The 16,386-nt window shown below is 36.6% G+C and overlaps 3 protein-coding genes across 3 annotated transcripts; 1 reads left to right on the top strand and 2 right to left on the bottom strand.

The window, feature by feature from the left end:
* Nucleotides 1–1,516: 1,516 nt before the first annotated feature.
* LOC148819505 (uncharacterized) lies at nt 1,517–3,783 on the top strand. Its single transcript, XM_088934975.1, has 2 exons — nt 1,517–1,588; nt 1,939–3,783. The coding sequence occupies exons 1-2, from the start codon at nt 1,517–1,519 to the stop codon at nt 3,394–3,396; spliced, it is 1,530 nt and encodes a 509-aa protein (XP_088791101.1). The 3' UTR covers nt 3,397–3,783.
* Nucleotides 3,784–3,971: 188 nt separating this feature from the next.
* Nucleotides 3,972–4,362, bottom strand: LOC148819504 (phosphatidylinositol N-acetylglucosaminyltransferase subunit Y). The gene has a single exon (XM_088934889.1). It carries the CDS (start codon nt 4,360–4,362, stop codon nt 4,147–4,149), a length of 216 nt encoding a protein of 71 aa, XP_088791015.1. The 3' UTR covers nt 3,972–4,146.
* Nucleotides 3,972–5,167, bottom strand: pyurf (PIGY upstream open reading frame). Its single transcript, XM_088934888.1, has 2 exons — nt 4,850–5,167; nt 3,972–4,574 (listed from the first exon to the last, which is right to left on the bottom strand). Exons 1-2 carry the CDS (start codon nt 5,164–5,166, stop codon nt 4,433–4,435), a joined length of 459 nt encoding a protein of 152 aa, XP_088791014.1. The 5' UTR covers nt 5,167; the 3' UTR covers nt 3,972–4,432.
* Nucleotides 5,168–16,386: the final 11,219 nt, after the last annotated feature.

Below are 16,386 nucleotides of genomic sequence, written 5' to 3'. Positions count from 1 at the left end.
TATTTTAAAATGTCCTTGCAACCCTTCTTCACAGTTTGCTATTGCTAATCTATTGAACAGGCGAAATATGTAAATGAAAGCGCGTAATGTTAGGTCAGTGAAACAAGTAAAGAAGCTTTTTGACAGAACCTTTCCTGCGGGGAGTCTGTATGTTTTTTTTTATATGTTTATTTTATGGTGCCATCGTACTGTTTAATAAAATAAACATCAGTTCATTGGTTAGAAAGGGTATCGTGTTCGTATAAATATGGCTAAAAAAGGCGCTTCGGCGCTTTTCGAAAAATGCAACGTCCACAGGCGGGACTTAAGAAAATAAATTAGGTGGTGTCAAAAGAGCAAGGTAAAATCATCTTTTCAAATCAAATATGTTCTCAGATTAATTACTCAGTAGTTTTAGCCCGAAATATCATATTACTATATTTTAGTTACTGTTGAGGTGACTCATGGGGAGGCAGCTATATTCAAAATTAGAATACATAATCAATATATATCGTATAAATGTGATTGTCAGACTTGGAACGTAACTGGTATGAATATATATATATATTCGTTTTTTCTTTTTGGTTATTAATCAGTGCCTATTAAATGAGATACATAGGTCACATGCTCATGCAGGTTCGTATGCTGTAGTTGTCACATCAGATGCTATTTTAGTTATATTTTTTGTATTTTGGGGTGAAGTTTAATGCGAATATCTATAGTATGTAATTACGATTTGAGAAGACAATCTGAAATACTGCACGGAAATACATATTATAATCTGAAGAAAATTACTTAAAACCTTATGTAACCGCTAGACTTGAAAACATGATGGGCCTACAGTATGTTACCTGATTCTTTCATGGATACCTGATCTTTTTCGCGTATTATTTTATCGATACAGTAAATTAAGATATGGTAAATACTAGGTAAAAGCAGTGTTGTATTTTACCGGTTACAACTCCGGTTGATGGCAATAAAAATTACACATCCTAAAATGAAATATTGTTTTAATTCACTGCATGTACAAACGATAAAACTATGCTTTCTTGTGAAACTGGAAATTCTTGTTAAAATATTGTCCAAAAAGGCAGGGTGTAAAAATAGGCGAAACGAAATTTATTTTAATACTTAATTTATCTTTTAACTTTGCATTTTAATATATATACTGTATCTTGGTAGTTTAACGATTTCAGGATTCATGGCCTAGGTTTTGCTGGGCCACTGTTATAAACTCACAAGGAAAAACAACATTGTGTGATGTGTACCATGGTCTTTTTTTCAATTAAATAGAAAACTGTTCAAAAGAAAACTGTGAGTGCCAGGGTGACCAAACCCCAGTACTTGAGGACAGGTGAGTCTGCAGTTTTCTAGATTTGTGGTTGGTATTTAAGAGTTTAAGATAGGAAATACTGTACTTTATATCTGATTTAAAAGATGCAGTATAATTATTTTTTTAAAGATGAAAAACTACTTTTCTGTTTCTTAGGGGAAATTTCATTATATTTACAGATTATCAGTCCCCCGGATATCAAAAATGTTTAAGAAGAAAAACATTGTGTGCAGCACACCAGCTGTGAAAGATAAAAAAGAGTGTGTGAAATATCTGGTAGGTATTAATGTAATGGTTATTGTTTGTCATTTTGTTTCATTAAGCAAAAAGACAACATGACAGTTAAAGCTGTGTTTATATGTTAAAGGAGTGTTTATATGTTTTAAATGTGTATTTTCTCTCATCTATATTGATTTGCATAAAATGAACAATATTACGTTTTCTACTATTACTACAATGATGAATAAAACTGCAAGTTTTACAAAGGCATTAAATACTTAAAATTGTTTTGAAAAACAAATTGTACTTAAATGAAAGCAGAATAGTTTTTAATTTGATAGGTCAGATGCATGGATTGCAAAACATTTATTCAATGTTTATATATTATTATGCATGTATAATTTTAGATGTGTTCGAATAAACCCTTGAGTGAAGACTTTGAAGATTTTAATTCAACTACATCACTATTTGGCACTTCAGATGATATTAAAAAAAGCAAAAAGTCTAAGAAATCAAAGAAATCCAAAAGCCGTAGAAAAGAGAAGAAACACCAAACAGAGCTGAGAGATGACTTTTGTCCTGTAGCACATCCCATCGGTGAAGCAAGAAAAATGAGCTCGCCAAAAATTAAGAAAAAGAAGTCCAAAAGAAGTAACCTTGACAGAGGCAGTGAGAAGCAGACAGAAACCAAGAAAGTCAAGCTAACTAAAAATCAAGACTCCTCTCTGTTGCTTCCTGTGAATAGTTCTTTTAAGAAACCAAAGAAGAAAAAGTACAATTCAGATAGTTCTAACCAGGACAGCAGTAAAGAAAACCTATCACTAGGGAGGAGCAGTGTGGCCTGTGACAATACCAGAATCACTCAGTCTGAGCAAGAATGGAGGTATAGCATCTTAAGTTATCCGACATATGAAAAGACTCACTCCAGTGGACAAGAGAATGGCAGAGCTGTAAAGTTTCCTAAGAATGTATCACTGGATACCGGAACATTTCCCAGTAAAAACGTTGGTGTGGATTCCTCAGCATTTGAAGGTGTATCTGCACAAAACAAAAACGCAGAAGGGCAAGTAGGAGAAATGCAAGGGGAATCCTCAGACAACTGGAGCGGCACAGAACCATTACTGTCTTTAAAGCTTGCTATTGATAAAGACTCTTTAAATTCTAAACACAAAGTGAATGTGCTAGGCCCAAGGAGAAAAAAAAATAATCGACCCGACTCTGCACAAGAAACAGCAGAAACTTTTAACAGCCAGGAACTTTTCCTAACTCAGAGGACTTTCCTGACAGTGGAAACCTCAAGTGAAGACAGTACCTGTGCAGCTACAAACCCAGGAGATGCCAAGAATGGTCAGCACACCGAAGTAGAGTTTTCATCTTTGCTGCCATCAGGAATACCTGTGAAGCCAACAGCTGAGAAAGCCACACAGACCCATGATTTCTTAAGCTCTAGCGAGTTTACTGCTTCTTTTAAGTTTTACAACCTATCCAGAGAGATGAAGTGCTCAGACCAAGCAGTTGATTTGAGTCTGCCCAACAGAGCCAGGGCAACACTGACCCCAGTCAGTATGCCAGGTCACATTACAGAAAGAAACAATGAGGTGAGCATGTCTTCTAAAAATGACTCCTCTCTTCCAAAAGATTGCCCTTTGGCTCACAGGGTAACATGCAACATTTCAAAAGAAAATCAAATTAGCATTCGAAATAAATTTGGTATCTCTCAGTTTCGCAGATGCGAGGATGGAAAATATATTCAAACACAGCTCAATGAGTCTTTTTTCTTCAGGCTTAAAGGAGAGGGGGACTCCCCCAAGCCACTCTCTCCCCTAATGAAATTGGATATGGCAAATCAGAAAAAATGTAAATGATACAAAGACCAATATGAAATTAAAAGTCTAGAATCTAAAAATCTAGTTAATTCAGAATGCTTTTGAAGTTGTTTTGCTTAGAAAGTGGAAAAGATGTTCCTACTGTGTTAAGGTACAGCATTTTTAAGATACAAGCAAGTATGGTTAAATAAAAAGGAGTATTCTAGTAACAAATGTATTTTAGCTCAACTCATACCCTATTACAGTTGATTGTTGTGTTTAAACTTTAGATTTCAATATGTAACACTTTCATTAATATTCACTGAATAATTTGTATTATTTTTACATTAATGTTCTCAATTTCTCTACATTGACATGGAATGTTAATATAAATTCCAGTTGATACTTATTCCATATGCTCAAAATAGTAAATATCTGTAATAAGCATTTTTTATAAATAGACCTGTAAACACTTGCAGTTTTCATGTTTATGTGTTGATCTGTTAAACTTTATGATCTCTTACACAATTCTACTTCATTTTCTTCAATTCCTATGCATTTCTACTAACATTCAATGTTTAGACACCTCTGCAATAATATTTAATTCTTATATGAATAAAAGTTACTAGATTAAATTTTTGTGGACATAATTTTTATTGTTCTTGTGGTGTACTTGATGTCAAATAGTAAAACTGAATGATCATATACACTGGTAAACCATGTTTAAGAAATCTACATGCCTAAAACTCGAATTATTTTCTGTCTTTAATTACTTTTGAATCAACGTCTAAGGCACGTACAGCAAGGCATTTAATTATGTCGGAAAAGCTTGATTCCCATCCACTTCCAGAGATGAAAGAACACGTACACTGGTATGGTTACTGGGAGCAAGAGACTATAGAAACACAAACTGCTGGTGTTGGTGCATCCCTGTGGGAAGTTCTCATCGACACTCGCCGAGTAAAATAGTCCACACAGAGAGATAATTGGAACCAGCACCGTCACGGTGGACAGTGAAAATACCATTGTGAAAATGTAAATTTGTCGCCGATTTAAAAGCGTTAAAAAAAAATCTTAAGGAAAGGTTGTTCAAAAATTATTCTTGCGGTTGCTCCTTCTTCTGCGAGTCTCTGCCGATCATCCTGGCGTCCTGGGGTATCAAGTTCGGTATACCGTCAATTATGGGATAAGATATTCCGAGCTCCTCGTTTATCAGTTCGTTGGTCTTCTCGTCGTATCTGGGAAAATAAAGACGCATAGGAACACTTTAAGACACTGGTAAAAAAGCTGTTCAGTCAGTCACGCCGATATTCTTTTGCAACAATCGTGAATGCGAATACATTTGCAAATGCGATAACCGCTTTAATACTGCTATCACAACAGGTCGAAATACTGACTCTAGATTAAGACGTTGCAGCAATGTAGCTATTTGGCACAGCATATAAAATCTGCATTATAAAAGGGTATTGGCTCAATTAAAACATGCTATGAATATTAAAAAGCGAATTCTCACCGCAGCGGTTTCTTAGACAAGGGGCAAACTAAAAATTCCAACAGTGAGGTATCGAAGCTCTGTTTGTGTTCCTTGTCCTTCACTCCGTCCTCGGATAATCTGGCGACAGAAACCTGGAGGCGCCTGACACCGGGGACAGAGGGCGTAAAATTCCAGATATTGTGTCGCCTGAATGCTATGAAAACAAACCTTCTGCAAGCATTCTGAATCATGTTCCAAAACGCACTGCGTTCACAGCGATTTTCAAGATTAAAACTACCAGGGAAGATATTGCGTGACGACCGTCGTGTGCAGCTATTATAGTGTTCCCCGTACATCGACTGCGTCGAATTTAAAGTTCCTTGGTCATTCCGGCACTCATTTGTTCATCTGAAACGATGACGGTCGTAATTAAATCGAGAAAGCGAAGGAGGCGGGTGCATTGAAAGTTTGGTTGAAGTAAACACGTTATCATATGTGAAAAAAAATAAAAACATTTTTGAATGTGCAGTTTTTGGATTTCTTCTTTAAGTCTGTGGTGACATTAAGAACGGCATTGTAAAGAAATATTGTATTTAATATTTAATACTAAGCTATTACTGAAATTGGACGGATAACGTGTACAGTATACTGGGGTTCAGACTAGCGTACCCCCTAAATTACGGGATAGGCACCCGTTTCAATGCCTGAGTTTTACTATATTGTTTCCAAGCGGCAGATGGCACTATTGTCATACGGCAAATCTTATTTTATCCCTCTTACCAATGTACTTCAAAATTTAAATCACATTATTTAAAAGTTAACATTATTTGAAACCATATTTTTCGAGACTGACTCCGTGTCCGTAAAGTGGGTATTGTACATCCCGGAGTTCCTTCTGTTTGGAATTTGAAAACTGAATCTTAAAATGTATTTTTAAAATGAATATGTAAAACTTTCACTCTATAAAATGATACACACTTCTAATTGGATATGACTACTGCTAACACAAAGGGCAAATTGTGTAAGAGCTTTTAATAACAGCAAGACCAAATACTATGCATCACAGATGCAGGCTATCTGATTGCACTGCATTGATCCTTTGCTGCAAGGTACTCCGATATCCTTCTCATTCTGACTCCTTGCTTAGTCATAGATGTAGATTACAGTGCAACACAAGAGCAGACAAACTATTCTTTCTTTGAACAAAAACGGTCACCTTTATATTTTTTTATGAAGATGAGTGCATTCAGGTAAACCAGAAACTAGGCTAGTACGCTGGACCAGCTACCAACCAACCTAGCTCCTCTGCTGCTACCCGTTACTGTAGCAGTGATTCACTAACGACTGTGCCGGTGGGAAGAGAGGCGAGACGGGCACGTTTGGACACACTTGTTTCTGTGAGGAAGAGGAGGCGTACCTCAGTCATCTTGACGCCTCCGCTGGCTTTCCTAGGAAAGATACCGATAGAAAGCACTGTGTCATAATCACCGGATTATGGGGGAGGTATATAAATCTTCTTTAGGCTTGGGGTGGGGGACGTAACCTCCCGACAGACTGTGCCCCTGATGACAATATTTTCAAGCATCAAATGGTCTGTTATGTTCCTTAGCAAAAGCAAACAACCTCAGAAAAGCAAGGCGACATTAGGAGCGATAGTAAAAAACGCAACGTGAAAGAAATGCATCATTACCGCAAAGCGGCTGTCTGATTTAAATGTATCAGCCATCCGGCATACAGCATGAATGAATGTATTTTTAATGCCCCGACTGAAAAATATTTTTTTTTCTGTGCGGTAGTGATCATACAGCTTTCACAAAAATGTTTTTTTTTTAATGTTATGTTAAAATGTGCTCACACTACATCCAATCTATCAGGCTTTCTGAACGAGACGTTGTCCCGAAATGGAGCATTAATTTAATAGTATACTATTATACTAATAGTATTTAATAGTATAACTAGTGTTGTGCTTACCCGGTGATAGAGGAGCGCGTGTAATACAAGGTGCTGCTAATTAAGAAGTGGTGCAGTTATTGAGTGAAAACAATCTGTGCAAGGATACCAAAGGATGTTGACGCTACTCTCCTACGTAAAGAGGTCATTAAGTTATTTCCCATTACTAGATTTAATCGACCTGGATATTAAAAAAAACCCCAACATAATCCTTTAAAGCCTACGCATGCTGACGCAGGTACCCACCTGAACTAATAATTATTTTATCCCCAGTTGTTTTTAAAGCGATCTTTGATCTTTGCTTTCTAAAGCTTCCATTATTTCCAAGACCTGTTTCGGAATGGAATCCGTGAAATGTACCACACCTGTGCAGAGGTACACGGTGAGCTATTTTAAAGGGTGTACCTGGCCGACCCAGAAGACGCAGTGCTTTTAATATTTTACTTGCCGTTCGCTGAGGTGGAAAGTTTTTTTCAATAATTAATTTCGCCAGCCTCCAAGTTTGAAATACGTTTAAATAATGTACCTAACGCTGAGCTGAGATGTAGAGACAAAGACGGGACCGTTTTTGTTAATCTGTACAAAATCTCCGGTAGATTAATTTCCATTTATAGGCACACAATTTATGGATTAATCCTTTGTTATTGCTACCGACAGCAAGTAAAGATAAAGTTTTCAACACACAAGTTGCGCTTTTCGTCTTAATCAATTACCTGTTTGTTTGTGCCATATTTTGTATAAATAATTCAATTTATCTCTGTAACTGAACAAAAGGATATATTAATTTAGCAACTTCCAGGTGTCTTCACAATACCTTAGAGTTTGAAAGACTGAAAGCTGTGGGAAAATTCATAATATTGAAATATTGTTCCATTTGCAACACAAATGATTAACAGCGTCAATGAAGTGAGGGGGAATCTTAAAAGATAATTTAATTACATAGGTGAATATTAGACATGGTATCAAACACACCCTGTCTCTGGTCTCAGATACTTATGTTGCTGTTACACGAATTTAAGTCTCTTGTATTCAGTTGCATTGTCATAGTATATTACCTTGGATGTATTTCAAGTATTATCTTAAGGCTAATGCTGGGCTGCTGAGCAAGGATTATAGGTAATTGTTCCAGATTTAAAACTCTGTCCTCTTCTCAGATATATTTTTTACTTTTCTGGGAAGGCCGGTAAAGTAATATATCAGGGGAATGCAATAATTCCACAGGAAGATGAAAAATGTGACACTTTTAAATGTTTCCATGGAAACGGCATAGTACTGCAGTTATTAAAAAGACCTTTAGGTATAACATAGAAGAAGAATAAAGCATTTAAATGTACAATGCCAGCCTCTTGTGCACTGACTTTGCAAGGAAATAACTCGAGGGGAATTCCAAGTACCTGTATATCCTATGTACAGTATATTAACAGTCTAAATACATTTCATAAGAACATAAGAATTTCAGTTTGCTCTGTTGAAAGGCAAATGTGTTTCACAGGATGAATAGCTGCACTTATGTTTCATAATTTACAGGGATATAATCCCATAGAAACCTAGTGGACAGTATTGTTAGTTCTTGCCCTTTTCTTACCTGTCAGCTCAGAACTAACAAGAAGTAGAAGAAGCCTTTTCACATCCTACACCATCTGTTAAATTAGTGAGCACCTCTTCAGAGCACAGTAGCATTTGTTTGAGCATCACTCTAAAAATCAAATAAAACCAGAGGAAATGTTCATATTACAGTCTCACCCTTATATACGGCCACAATATATAATATCTTCGCTTCACTACTGAGATTACAAATTCAAGCAGTTTTCTCATGCAGCACTAATCCAATCCAACCCTCTTACTGGAATAAGTCAAATTTTAAAGGTCATTTAAACTGTTTCAAGAGTACAAGAGTACAGTTCAAGAGTGGTGGTTTAATTTATTGCATTTATGATTATAATAACACATATCAGGACTTGTGGTCTGATGTTCTGGGATATTTAAATTTAATTTTCTGCTAATTCAGTCAGTTTGTACCATGCTATTTAAATGGTTCAATATTTTGAGAGCTGACACATTTTCTGGCTTGAGCAATTTCTTTTCTTTCCATCTTTCATAAAACAAAATTTTAAAGCAAATTTTATTTTTTTTACATTTTACATTTAATTACATTTTAAATACATACAAAGCAATACATTTTTAAAACAAATTCATGTCTTTTATGTCTAAATGAAGATGGCAGTTTGTCAAAAAGGAGAACTTTAAGCTTCTTTACATTTTCTCTGAATTATTATGAGCTCTTCCACAACTACTGTATATCTAATTTATTCTCTGTTAAACCTATGAAATGAACAGTTAGCAATGTAAGACATTACTGTGAACAGAATATGCTCAGCATGGTGAGATATGAAACAACAATCCAATGTAAAAGATCTTAAATATACATGTTCTCTGACTTGTTGTACTGCTGGTACATCTGCGCTGCATGCGTTCTGATATCCATTAGCCTCTTTGAAATCCATTTTGTGTAAAAGGTTTAAAACAAATAAATGGCAGATGGTGATGTTTTGAATATTGTGGTGTGTAGTGGTTGATACACAATGATAAAATGTGTAGCTACACTGTGTACTGTATACACAAAATGATGTGGTGTTTTACTAATCAAAGGCTGCCATTTTCTCCAGTATGATTAGAAATACACTGAAGGTCCTTGTGTAGAGATTATTCAGTGTGGCGACTCATATCTCCATCTCAGCATGATCTTAATTCTAAAGCTGAAAGAGGACCAATAATTTTGTTGGTCAGATTAGCACTGCTGTGATGTTAAATGTTGCTGTCTGCTCATACTAAATCAGAATCTTGCTAGGGAATATGTAACACTATTTCCGCCTGCAGTCATTCCTTTGCGCTTCCTGATGCAACATTTTTCTTTTCAAAATCTACCATGAAAACTTTGAAGATACAAGAGAATCAGGACCTAGTTTGGCTAAATATTTTGTAACTACCATGGGAAAGCCATTTAAAAAGCAAATCCATTAAAGGATTCAGAGAATTCATAGCAAAAGGTCATTCTTGTACCAATGTACAAGATGTGTAACCAATGTAGTCAAAAACATCAAGAGCCAATCCTATCCTTTGAAAACTTTGGTTGTCATCTACACCAGCCTTTTTTATATGAAGACCCAGCTCTGTATATATCTGTTGCGGCCATGATCCACCAAATAAAAACAAATCCTTTTTCTAATTGCTTCTTCGAATTCAGGGTCACAGGGCAGCCAGAGCCAATCTTGGCAAGGAAGGTGGGCAAGACAGGCTACACCCTGGACAGGAGGCCAGTCGATTGCAGGGGAGACACAGACATTCAGACACTCACACCCAGGGCCAATTTTCCCAGAAGCCAAGTATCCAACTAGCATGACTTTGGACTGTGGCAGAAAACCGGAGCACCCATCGAAACCCATACAAACACAGGGACAACATACAAACTCCACACAGACAGCAACCCAGGTCCAGAAATGAGGCCAGGGCTCCAACACTGCAATACTACCCAGTCTGCCACCATGCTGCTCTAAAATTATTAATGTCTATGTTAATTACTACACACCAATAAATTCTCATAATAATACATTAAAATTATTTTCTTTCTCTGATACAATATTGTTCAGTAAAACACTATGATATGTACAGTTGTATACTTTTCAGCTTTTATATAAACTACAGTTTTACTGAAAACCTCTTTGTCAGATCCAGCATGTTTCAGAAAAGGATCCATAGTTTTTTTTTAATTAATTTATTAATGCTTTTTCATGGTTAAGATTCAAAGTCTAAAACACTGTATAGAAGGATTGATCCATATGTACACTTAATTCTGTGTTTCCAGAGATAGGTTATTACTGTGTTGATGTTAATGTGTTCTCTGCTCATGCTGATTTAAACTGACATCATCCCTCTTACTGTCTGTGTCAGTGCTCTGTGAGTAGTTCCATAGCTCCAAGTGCTCCGACCCCTGGGACAGGGCTCAAATTGAGCTGTGTGAGACTGTGGGATAAACTGATAGAGCTTTTTTTATGGAAGGATCTGTCTGAACTACAGCTGGCAGTAAAAATCAATATCCACCCCTGCATGGGTTCAAGGAGTCTGGTAGCTGCAAGCGTCTGAGTTGTAACAGTAAAAATATAACTTTTTATTTTAACGGGTTATTCAGCAATCAAATTGTTAATCACCTTAATTACATAGGCAATGCAAGCCACCTAGAAAATGCTGGTCTACACAGCACTGACTTGGCAACATTATGATGCATGCCATATGTATGTGTACCCCTTCACAACTAGGTGTTACAGTGCTACAGTCTGTCTCTAAACTACCCTGAGCAGTGAAGGGAACTAATTTTGCCCAATGTGCCTGTTTCCTCACCTAAATGCTTCATGCATTATTCTCCACTTTCCCACTTGTCCCACAGTATGCCACACACATATTTGTACTTCTAGTCTATTCCTTGCATACCACAAAAGTACAGCAAAAATCTCAGAAGTCATTTTTCACATTTTAAATACTGTAACATTGCCCAGAAAGTTCCCTCATCTGTCACTGGTAATGAAACAGCTACACTCCTTTCTGCTTAAATATTAATGGGAACAGCATGCACTCATGATTCTGTTACTGTTTTTTTCCACATAATGTCTTTTGTGTAGTCGAGCAGGGAATAACAAGTCAGTTCCAAAGACAGCGTTAGTGAAGCATGTATAATTAATTCTGTGTGGCATCGCAGGACTTGCACTGTGTCCTGTTTAGTGGGGTGCCTGGGCATCCTGTCCTTTATAACTGGTTTTGCTATACAATTGCAGTAGAATATTCCAAAAGACAAAGTCTCTAGGAAGACTAATTATGCAGCTTCACAATCCAGAACTACACCCTAAAGACATCCCTGTTTACTATGAAATGAGAATATTTGTCATTATTATATTATTTTGCAAAGCAGGTGACCTGCTGGGACTGCTTGTGACATCATCTTTGAACCTGGTCCTGTTTTGAATAATTAATATTCCCCTCATCCCTTTTTTCAGTGGCTACAGAGACTTGCGTTGGACTATAAACTGTGATTTTAGTTATAAATATCTTAGTATAATCTCAGCTTGCAAATTAGGAGTTTGTAGTACTATCATACCCAAAAGCATACATACATATGACTAAAAATGTCCTTTAAATGGAGTTATGAATTGTAAAACCAAAACTAGTAATAAGAAATCAGACATTTTACACCTGCTGCTGAGGATCAGTAGTTCTCTGTGAAGCACTGCAAATTCTGACAGTCAGTTCTTCTTCTATGTGCATTCAGAATGGGACTTCTAATAAGCCCAGGATTTCATGCACATGATGGCTGCCAATTTCAAGTCCCCTTCTGCAGTGTATCTGGTTCATAATGTGCATCAGATAGTGATGGGGAGGCAGGATGTACTAAAATTTAACGGGAACAGCATATTAATTACATTGCTCTTTACCTCAATGTATGGTGATTTAATGTATTGCATAGTCAAACAAAAAATATTGACTGAGCTCATCATGGGAGAAAAGACTGGACAAATTATTTTTTCATTGTTTTAATCAGAGCAAAGAAAAGGGTTTTAAACTGCTGCTGCTACGTACTAAAAGGCATTTTCAGTGTGAAGCCTATTGTCATAGATGAGATATCTTGAATTTTTAACTGGTACCAGTTACCAGTGGCATATGTGGTGGTCATTTCTGGCGTACGATGGTAGCATGATGTTAGAGCCAATAACCTTCTGAGGACTCTGGGGATGTAACCCACATTCTTCTCAGGGCAAGCTCTGCCAGTTAGAATTGATTAACTTTGAATTCACATTCATGAAAAGCTTAGAAAGAAAGACAGTAAAACATTGGTAGTCCTAGTCATTGTTTTATTAAGAGCATGTACATTTTAGCATGTTGAATAAGCTTTTCATAACTTACTGAACTGCACTTTGACAAAACCTTCCATTCCTGTCCTGACAGAGGTGTATTGTATTTGGATGACTTGCGGTAGTGGAATTAAGTGAGTCAGGCCACTCTTTGACTTCATAAACAATTGGAAAAGACAGTTTCATCTTTTCACATATACGTCAAATTGCTAATTGCAAATTCCATTATCAAATTAATGTCTCATCTAACAGGATAATTTAAAATCCATTAACATTCAAATAGGTAAAGAGAGGCTCTTAGCAACAATTATTATTAAAGAACATGTGTGGGAGCAAATAACCTAAATTCTCACTTCTCATCGCATTGATTGATGTTCAAAAATTCATTGCAGACTGATAATTTAAGAAATTAACATGGTTACAGTGACATCAGTGACCTAGTCGTATGCCTAATAAACAGTGTTTCATTTGGTTCCACACTTCTTATCTTTAAATTTCTTGCAGATCAATGTGCAGTGGTGCAGAAGTGGAAAACAATAACAATATTTTAATATATTTAGAAGAACATGGAGAACCCCGCCCAGTATCAGACAGGGAACTTGCCAAACTCCTGAGCTCAGATAAACTTGCATTTTCTGCATGTACTAACATCATTTAATGCTCTCGATCTGTGCTTGCAAAAATATGTTGTGCAAAACAAATATCGCTATGAGGCATAAAAAAAACTACCTAAGGTTCAAAATGAGTTTATTCTGGTTGAAGTACATACTAATAATGAAAAATGACTATTTCTAAATCAAAACTGTCACTTCACTCATTGGGGTCATTCAGAATATAAGCAAAGAGGTGTTAATCCTAACTGTGTGAAATAGAGGAAAATTAGGGCTCCATTAACAGCATGAGAGACCAAGTGAAAAAAACACCCTAATTTGTAACAGATTCAAGCCATTTCCTTTTTGCTTGGGAGACAGTTCAATCAGAAAACATGATGGAAAGCAAGCTTTCCTTTTAAAAATTCTATTACCACGCATGACGTTGTTATTCTCTTCTGGAGTAATAGTTGGCAAACTATTGTTTTAGATATAATATAATTCCCAATATTCTACTCTTGCATTTAGGGGCTATCAATCATTGTACAGATGATTTAAAGCCAAACAGAACTGTGCAGCTATGCATTGCAGTCTGGGCATAATACTATTACACTGATGTTTCAAGGCTTGTCAGAATTGAGGGTATTAGCTAATGCAGGGGCATGAGAACTTAAAGAAAGCACATACAATAAATAGCTCTCCTACTCTACTACTTTGAATAACAGTGATGCCCTCTTTAACTGAATGGGTCCTTATTTAAATGCAACTCTTCCTACTCATTTTGTATCTTCACTGAATTGTAGGAAATTAGTTCAGTGGAAGATCTCCATTGTATTTAAAGACAATGCACAACTGAACTAGTGAACTCAACGAAGTGAAACTCTTACTATATGTCTGAGCTGTATATCTATAATTCAGAACTCCTCTGCAACTTGCCCTTAGCAGGCTATTTAACTATATATACCAAGGGAATTTACAATAATTCTGGCACATGCGCTGCTGTCTGCTATATACTGTAGCTTTGTTTCTAAATTCTTTCAAACTCTTCTTACAATGTAACCTAGAGGTGATTGATCACAGTTCTCTCTTCCTTTTAAATTGTATTCCCTGGACTTACCCGACATACCACAACATGAAATCACAAAAAAATATCTGAAATAACATTACAATTTAATAACAGTGCTATCTTTTTTCTGTCTCTGTACTGTGAAGCATTAAAAATGGTTTTGTATAAAATATTTTCTTCTCTTAGTAAGTAAGAAAACAGTTAAGAAGCGTAAGAGGAAATGTTGAGTCTGATCATGATCCAAAGATAACTGTGTTATTCAGGAGACTGAATTCTCCTTTTCACTTCACATTTTCTCTTACATTTCTTGCTTGAAGCATGTCTCTCAAAGCAATTTCAGACGGCTTACCAGCATTATGTGAAGTTTGTGTTCATAAATCAATTTAAAAAACTTTTTCATTTTTAATTTAAAAAGGGACCACAGGATATAATGTCATTTTACTACTAGTATTCTACTACTTGTTATCCTAAATAGAGCTAGTGAGTTTTTCACATCCTATCAACTGCCTCACAGAGCGGAGCTTTCATACATTTTCAATCTGTCAGTTATTAAATAAATATTATAAAGCTTAAAATGAACGTGTCACTGCAGTAAAGGTGGAGGAATCATACAGATATCAGTGGCAGTCTAACACTGTGACAGGGTGTTAAGAGAAAATGAACTACTGTCCTGAAAGAGAGAGTGAGAGAGAACCAGATTTTTGCTCAATGGACCCCAACCAATATCATCAACCAGACAGTGTGGAGAATCAAAATCCTGATCACTCCAGGCTTAGAGTTTTCACCCAGAACCCCCCTCCCTCACACACTGCAATTTTGTTTCTTTGTGAGAAGTCTGAGGGAAAATTGTTGGTTGATGGCCCAGGTGACTAAGTAAATTATAATAAATGAATGTGTGAATTAGAGACTCAAAGTCATAGCCTGGAGGCAATGGCATTATGCTGTAGCACATTTGATGAAGCTGACTGCTGAGCCAGTCTGATGTGTTCATATGGCTTGCTTTTTCATACAATTCAGAACACTGAAAGGGAAATAATACTAATTATAAAATCGTGTCTCAATGTCTGGAATACTACAGGTAGATGAAAGGTGAGGGACGTCAAAGTTTATGTCGTCAGGCACGTCACTGCTGGGCATGATGGCAACTCACTCTTCTCCCTGCACAAGCACCTAAGCCCTGAACTCAGTTCTCTCTCCCTCTAGTACTGGACCTCCGCCAAGCACAGGAGAAACCTGTCGCGCCAGACTGATCTGAATTCAAGGGTTGGCCCTCTAGTCCGGTCACTACCAGCCTACCATTCATTAGCTGACAAGAATTCCCAAAGGGCTGCAGGGACTGAGAAGGCTTGACATTAGCCAGGGTTTCCTCCTCCTAATGCGTAAAACAGTAACCTGTGAGCTACAGAGAGCTGCAGTCACTCAATTCGATTGTAAGTTTGTAAAAAACTTATGGTTATTGGGGCAAAATACATTTACCCTTCCATCTTAAAAACATACTCTTAAATACCTGTGAAACTGCCTCATCCAGTTATTTCCATGTTACAGACCAATACTGACATCTGTACATTATTGCTCCCAGTAGAATAATATACATATAAAAATATAAATTCACATTTGTATCTCCTTGCTTATGCTATATTGGAAACCTAAACTCAGACAGACTAGCAATTTGTTTTGTTCTTTGCTGTGACCCATAATTGTCAATTCTAGTAGTGCTTTGGCTTAAAATACCTAAATTTTCACTTCACATCTGGTGACTTTGAGATCTTTCATGTGAAAACCACTACAGATATCAACCATGGAACTGTTCATGAACGTTTACTGAAAATTACACCTGATGAACATGAACAATTCTTTCAGAAGTTGCAGAAGAGAAATCAGATTGATTGCCCAATGGGTATGACACACTACGAGCCTGCTTGAATGTGAGGCAGTGGTGATATTGTATCATAATACACTGATGTTCAGTGATGACGCCTATTTTACTTCAAGGTCCTTGGAAAGTGAATGATTTCAGACGTACATCTTGTTCCTCTCATGAGCAGTTCCACAGGGTAAACCTTCTGTTGTGAA

Source organism: Atractosteus spatula, chromosome 16 (assembly GCF_055471065.1).
Source record: "Atractosteus spatula isolate fAtrSpa1 chromosome 16, fAtrSpa1.hap1, whole genome shotgun sequence".
In the NCBI taxonomy this organism is placed as follows: domain Eukaryota; kingdom Metazoa; phylum Chordata; class Actinopteri; order Semionotiformes; family Lepisosteidae; genus Atractosteus; species Atractosteus spatula.
The sequence above is the reverse complement of the archived record's forward strand: the minus strand, read 5'-3'. Positions and strand labels throughout refer to the sequence as shown.